An 11,792-nucleotide genomic window follows, 5' to 3' on the forward strand; every position below is an offset into this window, starting at 1 on the left:
GTCCGGTTATGACTAAAAACCGGAAATCATCCAAAAATTGGAAGTAATCGAGAACCGGCTGGTTCAATAGTAAAAACTGAGTACTGGTATGGTTGAACCGATTATTGGCTAGTTGTGTTGAAACCTAAAACTACGTTGTTTTTGACATTTTTGCCCAACCTAAAACTACGTCGTTTTGGGCAAACCTAAAATCTCTAAGTCTCTAACCCTAAGAGCATCCACAGCAGTGGAGCTAAAAATTTAGCTTTTTAGCTCCACCAAAAGTTACTTTATCTATTTTACTATACACATGCTGCAGTAGTGGATCTATTTTAGCTTTCAACACAATAAAATAATATAAATATCACAATAAAATAATATATCCTCTACAATAAAATAATATATCCCACTACCCAAAAAACATCTACAGCACCAACCACAACCACCTCTACCATCAGCCACAGCCACAACCACACCCACCACCACCACCACCACCACAACCACTACTCTACTTTGGCAACCACAACACAACATCAGAAGAAAAAAAAAAAAAAAAAAAAAAAAAAAAAAAAAAAAAAAAAAAAAAAACAAAAAACAAAACAAAAAAAACAAAAAAAACAAAAACAAAAACAAAAACAAAACCACAACCACAATCACAACCCCATCACCACCAGTCACCACAAACCACCAGCCATGACAACCACAAATAACCCACTGCCACTACCACAACCACAACCACAAAACTGATAGCCAAAATCCACAAAACCCACTGCCAAAGCCAAAATCAACCACCACCACCACAGCCACCAAACCCATATGAAAATACATACATATATATAATAAAAAAATAAAAAACTCAATCACAACAAAGAGAATAGAGAGATGGGTGGCAGAGACGGAGAAAGATTGAGAGATAGAGTAGAGGAAAAATGAGATAGCAGAGAGATAGGGGTAGAGAACGAAGAGATCAATCAGCATTGTTGGCGCTAGGTAGGGGCTTAGGTCGGCGTAGTTGGCGCTGGGCAGAGGCTTGGGTCGGTGTTGTTAGCAGTGAGTGGAGGAATTAAAGCTGGGAAGAAATGAAGAGTGTTGAGGACCGACTAAGGGGAGAGAGGAGCAACGGGTAGAAATGGGGAAGGAGGAGAAAGAAAAAATAAATAAAATATTCTAATCATAGTGTGAACACAAAATAAAATAATTTTTTTTTAACCTTTTAGCTACAGTGCACATCTATCTTTAGATGTGCACTATAGCTGAGAAGCAAAAATTTTTGCTTATAACTCCACTACTATACTCTTCTTTTGTGATTAGTGGTGCAAAAAAATAGCAATATAGCTATTTAGCACCACTGCTATGAGTGCTCTAGCAGCCTCACACTCATGCCTCTCTTAGTCTTACACTTTCCCTCACCTTCACTACCTCGCGCCTCTCTCAGTCTCTCTCAAACTCTCACTCTTAGCGGCACTCTCAATTTTTTTTTCTTCTCACGATATCTCAAACTCAGGCCTTCACTTCCTCTGCTTTGCTTCTCATCTTCTCTATGCTTCATACTTCGGTGGTCAAGGCTCTGCCTCTCAACCTCTCACTCTCTGCTTCTTATCTTTTCTCTTGGCTTCATCGGGTAACTAAACACTAGTATTAAATCTCTCTGACTTTCATTAAACTCTCATTCTTTCTTTTCTTGGTATTATTTTATTTTTTATTTGAATCTCTCTGACTCTCTCAGTCTCTTTATCTCATTGTTTGCAGTCAGGTTCTCCATTCTTGTTCTTTGCCTTCAAATTTTCAATCAATTCAGTCCACTACACTGGTAACTTCTATCATCAATTATTCTTTCAATTATTAGTATTTAATGAATTATAGAGCATTATAGCTTAGCATGACATTTTAGTTTATTTGTGATTTTGTGTATGTTGTGTATCTTTGTATACATTGGTGGATTTATGTTGTGTATGTTGTGGATTTACAAAGCATTTGTAAATTATAGTTTATAAAGTATTATTTGTGTATGTTGTGTTGATGAATTTATTTGTTGATCGGATGGTTACTGCCAGTCTGAAATTGTTGAATGGAATGGAGTCAGCCTCTGTACAATTGGGTCTAATGATAATACTTCATCTATGAAAGCAAAATGTGATCCTACATGGGATCATATAACTGAAGAGTTGAAAGACGGAAAAGGTAGTTATAAATGCATACATTGTGGGAAAGTTTATAAAGGAGAGGGCACCAATAGGATGAAAACACATCTAGTTGAAATTAAAGGTGATGTGGCAGCATGTAAAGGTGTACCTTGTGATGTTAGGTTTCAAATGGGGTGGAAAATTTGAAGGAAATTTCTAAGTCTAAAGAAAAAGAAAAACAAGATCAAGAAGCATTTAATTATTCACCATTAGAGGAATCACTAGAATTTGAAGATGTCCAAGAAGTTACACTTAGTGGTATGAGTAGGAGTTTAGGTAGGGGAAATAGAAGTGGTCCTAGTAGTCTGCCACCAAGATCCAATCTTGGCAAGAGAAAGGTTGGTGACATTGGCAATTACTTCGCTCCTAGAATAACATTGGGAGCTCAACCTTCTATTAAAAGTGTGTTCGCTTGCAAAGAAAAGAAGAGGAGGTTTGATGTGGCTGTAGCAAGATGGATGTTTAATGCTTGCATTCCAATTAATGTTGTGAATTCTAGTTATTATCAATCTATGTTGAATGCTGTAGTTGCTTATGGTCTTGGATATAAAGGCCTAAATTATCATGTGCCTTTGTTGAGAGAAGCAAAAAGAGAAGTCTAGTTGATTGTTGATTCTCATCATTTGTATTGGGTTGACACTGGTTGTACAATAATGGTTGATGGGTGGATTGATATTAGGCATAGAACATTGATCAATTTCTTTGTCTATTGTCCTAAAGGAATTATTTTTATATGTTCTATTGATTGCTTCCTACTTAGTTAAGGATGCTATTACTTTGAGTAACTTGTTTGATGAAATTGTTACTTGGGTTAGTCCTACAATAGTACATTTGGTTACTAAAAATGCTGCAAATTATGTAGTTGCAAGAAGAATTTTGTGTATAAAATATAGGAATATTAGTTGGTCACCTTGTATAGCACATTGTCTGAACCTAATTTTATAAGATATTGGGAAGATGGATCATGTAGATAAACTTGTCAAGCGTGCATCCAAGATCACAATGTTCATCTATAACCATGTGGCTTTGCAAGTTTGGTTAAGGACTAGAAAAAATTGGACGGAAATCGTGCATCTAGGGCCAACTAGATTTGCTACTACTTTTATTACCTTAGGGAGCCTTATGGAACATAAGCATAACTTACAGGCATTGGTGATTAGCAAATTTTATGTTAAATCAAGATATGCAAAAGATAAGAAAGCAAAAGCAGTGTTGAAAATCATTCTTGACAATCAATTTTGGAATGATTGTCACATAATTGTGCATATTATGTCACCATTGATTCATTTATTACACATTCTTGATTCTGATGAAAAGCCAACTATGAGATATGTTTGTGATGGCATGAATAGAGCAATTGATGGAATAAAAAAAAAAAAATTTCAAGGACAAGAAGAGATTATGGGAGCCTTATGTTAATATTATCAAGGATCATTGGGATACTCAATTCTATAGAGATATTCATGTTGCAACTTATTGGTTGAATCCTGCATTCCAATATAACCCATCCACTCCTAATAAGAGGCCAGAGACATAATCTACTATGACAGATATTATTGAATCAAAAGTTTCATGTGGTCAAATCAAGTTGGTGGAGGAATTAAAGCTATTTTGAGAGTGTGACAAACTTTTGGAACTCAACTTGCTCAAGAATCAGCCAAGACATCTTAACCGGGTAAGATATTGTTTGCTTTAGCTAATAATAAAATGAAAATATTATTTAAAGAGTATAGCTCTTTTTAGTTTTTTGGGAATAAGTATAGCTTTGTTTATTGATTCATTGTATCTTTGTTTTGTGTTGAATATGGAACTTAAATTGTTGTCTCTTTGAGATTTAAGCGGAATTGGAGTGTTTTTGAACAAATACATACCAAAAAGAGAAATAGATTGGAGCATCAACAACTTAATGATCTTGTGTATGTTCATTATAACTACCAATTGAAAGAAAGGTATATAGATCTTGTTCAATTATTCAAATACTACTAGCACTCTTTCTTTCTTTTATTTTAAAATTTTAATACATAGTTGGTTACTAATCATTCATATTTTCATCTTATGATATAGAGTCAAATGGAAGAAGTTCAATTTTCATCCTATTGATTATGCAAGTATCGATAAAACTGAATTTTGGGTAGTGGAAGATAAGTAACCTCCATTTCTTAATCATGAGAAGTTAGAGAATGCTTTATATGAAGAGGGAGCTTATCCAATCGAAGAAGGGTCTTCTAGCCATGTACAAGGAGGTTAGCTTATAACAAAAAATTTTAATTCTTTGCCTAGTTACATATTTCAATTAGACTATTTATGATTTATGAGAAATGATTATTAGAATTTTTCTTTCATTTATTGTTCTTTGGTTTTGGAATTTGTATAGATATGGACAATGAAGTGATTGAGGATGATGACATTAATTTGGAATCATTTGGTGATGAACATGATGCTCCTCCCAGATTTATAGATAAAAATTATCCTATTGAAGTTGAAGATGAAGAAAATGAGGATGAGGATGAAGATAAAGATGCTAGTGGTGGAGCATTTGGTTCATATGATGATATTGAATGTTCAAATAGTGTGTAAAACACCTTGAACATTTAGACCTCCAAATTACAAATTACCAATTCAAGCTTATTATCAAACAATATATGTGCGGAATATGAAAATAAGCTAAAATAGCATTGATAAAACAATCTAAACCAAATAAAATCACAACCACAGCAGAAATTAAATGGCAAAGATTAAGGGAAGATAGATGCAAACACAAAGACAACACAGCGATGTGTTATCGAAGAGGAAACTGAAGTCCTCGGTGTAAAACCTCTCCGCCGTCCTCCAAGCGATCAATAATCCACTAGAGAATGAAGTTGGAATACATGAACAGCAGAAGACCCTCCAAGCCTAATCTACCCAGTATACCTAAGCCCTCTAAGCTTCTTGCTCCAACAAGGTTATGCCGAACCTTTGTCTTCTCCAGCTTACCGGATTCCGCTATAGCCCATAGCATCAACCAATATCAATTGGTCATTTCCTAACTGCTACCCAAGCACCAAATAACATTCTCACAGCTATGGGTATCGTGAGAAAAGGACTTGGCTAAACGTACCTCTTAAGGATCAAAGATGTATCAATGGAGAGGATGAGAGTAGAGGAATTTGGAGAATCAAAGGGTAAATTGTGGATGAGGCAATCTTATTTTTCTCTCAAAATTCTCTCTTTAAGCTCTTTACAATATGTGGGTATAAGGGGTATTTATATTGGTGTGTGTTTGGAATGCGAAATGTTAGTTTTTCCCAAACAGAGTGGTCTGGCGACTTGACTGAGTCACGAGTTTGAGTCTCGAGCTAACTGCCTGGCTAGACTAGAAGTTTTGTTCTGTAGTGCTCCAGCTGGCGTGACTCTTCAGGTCCTCTACATGCTTCACACGTGTGCCAACTTTGGCGACTTGCTAGCCATGAGCCAGTCGCAAGATCTAGTCACGAGGCCCTACTGAGTGCACACTCTTGAGCATTTCTTCACACTCTCTCACACACTACTCTTACATGATTCCCACCTAAATACAGAGTTTCTAAATTCTAAATTACAAGCAAATTTGGCACGAAATAAAGCCCACAAGATGGTTAATTAAATTCAACCTTACAAATATTAATTTCAATTATCTTTATTACAATTGAGGCTTGCGTTGTTATTAAATGAACCTTAAAACTTAGTAGTTCTTTGTATGAAACTTTTTTGTTATTTGGATGTAATAAACTTATTTATTTAGTTCTCTATTTGAAACTTATTTGTTATTTGGATGTAATGAACTTATTTATTTAGTTATCTGTTTGAAACTTATTTGCTATTTGGATGTAATGAACTTATTTGTTTGGTTCTCTGTTTGAAACTTATTTCCTATTTGTATGTAATGAAATTATTTATTTGGTTTTGTTGAAGTTTATTATGTTAAGGATTATTATTTTGTAATATTATTATGTTAAATTCTTTAAAAAGATGTTATATACTTATATGTTTTTTTAAGTAAACATATTTATTACTTGTTAGTTTTAGTATATTAAAAAATTATTAGTTATTTATATAATTTAAGAAAATATTAACTAAATTATTTATAACGTCATTGGTTGGACTACCGATTGGACTTCTGTCCGATTAGAGAATTGGTAACCAATCTCTTTTCCGATTCTTTCACCATACCGGTTTTTAAAACTATGGGCAAAACTCTCACTAAATGGGAACGCAGGAAAAATAAGTTGGCTTTTTTACACAGTTCATGGGCCCACATTAACAGTGCAATGAGACCCACTTGAAGAAAAATGCATAGTGTTTTTTTTCCAGAACGCACACTAAGTACCCATTTGGATAGCATGTTTTCCCTTTAAGTTTTCGTTTGGCATTTTCGTTTGGCATTTTGGTACGTGGGACCTAGCAGCTACAATAGCATCCATAAACACCTAAGACTTGAAGAAAAATGCATAGCGTTTTTTTTCTTGAATGCACCATTTCAATTAAAATCCTCCATGCGTGTATTATTCATGACCCACATCTATTGGAGACACACATAAGCTGAACGGTGCGTTTTGGTATTACACCCATCATCACCCACGAAATAGTGGCAGAGGATCACAAATGCCGATGCGTTGGATTCTCGTTTGCAGCAGCTACTTCCTCGAAACATCATTCTGATTTTGAAAAGACTAATGTGCTAGAAATGGAATTAATGCAGGTGAATGCTCCATCCTCCTCTGAAATGAATTGCACCTACCCACCGTCCTCCTCTGAAATGAATTGCTCCTACCCACCATACTCCAAAAAAACTATCAAAACAGAGGAAACATGGTAACAAACAAACCCACCCTCTGTGCTTCCTTTGCTCGAGCCCACCTCCTCTCCGCTTAGGACGTCGTTGCCGCCACTGTTGGTCTCTGCATTTATCTGTAATTTGTATCTAACTTCTCATACTCTCCAATCTGTTGGTGTGTGGTTGTTTTGTTTTCCATGAAATTAATCTGTGGTTTTTGTATTCAACATTTGTGTGTGGTTTTTGTGTTTTCCATGACACTAGTATGTGGGTTTCTCTTCCTACCTATGTTGTATTTGGACTATGTGAGTTTAATTTGCATTTTGCATGTGGCCATGTGTAACCAATTATGATATGCATACGAATTGTTCGTCGAAATGTCTTAATGAGTATAGAATTTTGTTGTAGCAAAAATGGGTAAGGGGAAATTGAAGGATGCTGGTAATGAAGTGAGAACTAGGTGGAAAGATCCAACAAAACTAAAAGCTTTTTGTGATTTGTGTGCTACTCAAGTCCTAGATGGCAAGAGGAGTGGAGGATATTTGAGAAAGGAAGGGGTTGATGCAGTGATTTAAGCAGTTGGGTGAAATGGGAAAAGTGGTGACTCACATGCAGTTTAAAACTAAATGGGATCATCTGAGAAAACAGTGGAAGACTTGGAAGGAGGTTTATAAGTGTGAGATTGGGTTGGGTTATGATCTTGTAACTGGGAAGATTGAGGCCAATGATGAGTGGTGGACCCGAAAGCTTGAGGTTAGTTCACTTTACATAATTGTGAAAAACTCAACTGTCTATAACTATATTGTGTTCTAACTACTAGTTCTACACATCTAGGCTTGTCCCAATGCATCAATCTTTAAAAACAAAGGTTTGCCGAATGTTGAGTCCATGAAAATCATGTTTGAAGGCACGGTTGCAATGGGAAAAAATGCATTCTGCACGAATGGTGAAATACCAAAGGAATGCATCAAAGGGTCAGGGGACTCCACTAATAGCAAAGAACTTGTTGACCCCCAATGTCAACCCTCTGCGAATGTTGACCTAATGGAGGTTGAAGGCCCATCATTGTCGAGGGCAGGACCAGCAATGAATAAGGGAAAGGCTTGGCAAGCGGTGTCCACCTTTTCAAGGGAATTTGCAAGAAACCAAGAAAAAAGCATTCAGTTGTGCAAGAGATGCCCGACTCTTTAAAGAACATCTCAGATGTTATTGTTGAAAGTAGAAGTGTAAGTACTCGTACACCATTTGCTTCCATAGTAGCTACTAAGGTTCAAGCAGTTATAGACATAGCATTGACTCTTCCTGGGGTGCAATTGGGTGATCGCCTTCATATGTTTAGCACTTGCTTCTTCATGGGAAACCAAGAGGCTAGGTACATGTTTGCAACACAACGCCATCAAAAGGAGATCCAGCTGAAGTGGCTAGAGATGCAGTACCAAATGAACCCTCAGTTTCATTTCTGAAGGAAAGGGGATTATCTTGATAGTGTTGCTTGGGCTTGGTGTTGTAGTAATTGGATTTTCTTTATGTACTTATTGCACTTTTTTTATTTTTTATTTTTATTGGCAAAAACAATGCTTACCATGGGTGTGTATGTAATTGTTCGGTACTCTTTCTATTGTAATAGTAATTAACAATGGGCATTCATCCTCTTTCGTTTTGCTCACTATTTATTAACCTATTCACATAAGCACATATTCAGTTTTTCTGTGGCATGCTACATATTCAGATGTTAAATATCATTATATCTTTTGGCTTTTCTAGATGTTTCACCAGTTTTACCTTTCAATATTAGAATATAGATGTCAATCAAATATAGGAAACATTAGGCATTTGATGATTTCAAATTTTGATAACATTAGGTATCTGAAATCCTCAAATATAGCTGAATATTGGATTTGACCCATCATTTGGTTTATCATTATTCTTTGAATTTGATGTGGCTAGGCTTATACTAATTTGTTGAACCAAATTGTGTATTGACTCATTAATTATATTTTTTTTTTCAACTCAAGTTGTTTCATATGAATATATGATTTTTGATGAATAAACTTCGTTACATGTGGTGGTACTAGATCTGAGTACTGGTAATATACATAAAGGTTTTTCCACAAAATGTTTCTAGATTGTTTTGAGACCACTAGGTTATTGTTCTAATTTTATTGTTTTTAATGTTTTATTTTGTATTATATATATATATATATTTTTTTTTTTTTTTTTTTTGCAAATTTGAAATTTCCTTTTTTTACCCCACAGTGTTGGTTTGAGATTTTCATTGCATATCCATTTGAACATGTTACCTCCATACTTGTAAACATATCAAAGCAGGAAGTAGCAAGGATACTTTTACTAGACCCTAACTGAGGGCTTTTGAAGCAAACTGATTCAAGTAGATAGTTTGATTCAAGTAGTCCATTGAGAAAGAAAGGGGTATGTTCCATAGAAATGACTAAATTTTTACTAGACAACTTTTGAAATGGAATGTGTTATTTTTTTTTATTTTTTTAACTTTTAGCATGCATATTAGGAAGTATATATTCTCCTTTTGATTAGTTACAGTTAACAATGGAAGAAGCAGGAACTAGAAAATGAATATCCTCAGTTTTTGCAAAGTGCCAAGTAGCATTTAATTTCTCTAAGTATATAATAGTTACAACAAATCATGACCCCCTAAAACTCTTGGATTCTATATAAGCAAACTTGTCTTCTTCTTCTTCTTCTTCTTCTTTTTTTTTTTTTTTTTTTTTTTTTTAATCTTGTACTTTGAAGTTGTGAATGATCCCACGGATGCTACACTTTGGTGGTTGTCTTCTTTTGTAATGGTAAAGTCTTTGTGGTAATTTCCGCAATTTCTTGTGTTCCTTGTAATTCCTTCCTTGAACGTCACAAAATCTGCTAAGAGCCTTCAAAATTCAGCTAGCTAGGGATTCTGATTTGATTTCCTTTTGTTTTGATCAAGTTACCTCCTTGAAGAACTCTATTTGGCCAAGCATATCAGAATCAACTAGTGCATGTGTTATTACAACAAAAAATGATTTAACCCTAAGAGACTTTAATACCTAATCATGCAAATAAATTATATCAAATTAGCATTTATATATGTGAAATTGAAAATTTAATAACATTGAGTCTAATGATTGATGGAACGATATATTAGACTTAAGATGAAAATGATGGCTTCCAAGAAAAAAGAAGAGGAAAGGAAAAACCCCATTATTGGTGCCAATTAAATGATGAAAATTATATCCTCTCCAAAGATGCGAGCAAAACTGATGAGATGTGAATTAAGCATCAAGTGAGACAATCTTTAACTTGGTAATTGAAGAAGGACGAGTTACCAGGATATGTGCAAGTGTAAATCTTGATATGTTATCAACTAAATGTGTCCAGGCATTAATGTGTGTATAGTAAGTTATCAACTTAATTTCTTAAATAGGTAAACTTCAACACCAATGCTTTCACACTTTTTTTTTTCACAAATTAGATTAGAGTTCAAAATTAAAAGAAATGGCCTTGGAGTCCACTTTATACCTTTGGCCTTGTATTCCTTAAAAAAGTTGGACTATATTATGTGGCTTATAAGCTCTACAAATGCCCAAATTATATGCATCTATGACACGCAAAGAAAGAGTTGCGCCACAATAAAATAATTAGTCCTAAGAGTGTTTTATGTTAGATACTCAAATAAATCCTCTAGCAGGTTGACTTTTTAATAAGGCAATAACTTATTTCCAGAATTACTGTTTGATCTTATCTGAGCAATATCATTAGAATACATGTTTTGAATTAGAGTACAAATATTATGTAATTATGAAATAAACCAAAGATAATATTCTTAGGTCTGATCCCTCTTGAAGGGAATTTTGCAAGATTGCAACAAGTGACTATTTAAGTGCTTGAGAATGCTCTCTAGATTGATTTGGAGGTAAATTAATCCTTTATATGCATCTTGTTCATAAAAAATATACGTTGGTTCCAGGAAGACAACTAGCACACTTTTTATGGGTCCATCTAAGTTGTACCATGTGATATAATGCATGTTTAGTTGGTTGAAAATTATTTTATGACTGTTTGATGTCCCGAGTATTATGTTGTTCAAAATAATTTCTTATGATGCCATTTGTCTTTGACAACCACTGAGAATGTACCAATTTGATAGGTCAAGAATGTATTGACCCGTTGTGATGAATTAATTGATTGATTAGCCAAGTTTATTAATTATTCAAATTAACATGCAATGTATGTGATAGCACAAACAAATCACCAATTAAACTAAGTATACAGCGGAAAATAAATTGACATAGTGATTTGTTTACAAATGAGAAAAACCTACACAGCAAAAACCCCAACAAATGATTTTAAGGTCACCACTCCCAAGAATCCACTATTATCAAAACAAGCGGTTACAAGTAAAGGAATCCCAGTACCTTATACCAACCTACAGTTGAACCCTTATCCCAATACCCAATTGGACTTGTTCTATAGTGACAATCTCTCCTTTTAATGCACGGCTCCCAATACATGACTAACCAATTGCGCGGATCCCAATACGTGACTTCAATCACCAATTAGAGAAGGTTGTTGACTGCAAAGTTCTTCAGTTCATCACACGATGAATATCAAGAAGTTCCTTGGTTACAAAACCCTATGGTGCACAAACACAACAACTTCTTCACAAGAAAGATGAACTAGGATAAATTCTGTCTCCGGGCACAATTTGCTTGAACAAACTTTGCTCAACACTTGTGTAACTTGTGTCACTTTTGATGGCCCTTAAAATAATCCTTTTATATGTCTAGGGTTGTGAGAAAAGAAAACCTAAACATATAACCACAGAT

At 34.7% G+C, this 11,792-nt stretch overlaps 1 protein-coding gene across 1 annotated transcript; it reads left to right on the forward strand.

Moving 5' to 3' along the window:
- The first annotated feature begins 7,367 nt into the window (after nucleotides 1–7,367).
- Nucleotides 7,368–8,417, forward strand: LOC126728301 (uncharacterized). Its single transcript, XM_050434150.1, has 4 exons — nucleotides 7,368–7,520; nucleotides 7,603–7,707; nucleotides 7,789–8,004; nucleotides 8,085–8,417. The coding sequence occupies exons 1-4, from the start codon at nucleotides 7,368–7,370 to the stop codon at nucleotides 8,415–8,417; spliced, it is 807 nt and encodes a 268-aa protein (XP_050290107.1).
- The last annotated feature ends 3,375 nt before the right edge of the window (nucleotides 8,418–11,792 follow it).

Source organism: Quercus robur, chromosome 5, assembly GCF_932294415.1.
Source record: "Quercus robur chromosome 5, dhQueRobu3.1, whole genome shotgun sequence".
NCBI lineage: Eukaryota > Viridiplantae > Streptophyta > Magnoliopsida > Fagales > Fagaceae > Quercus > Quercus robur.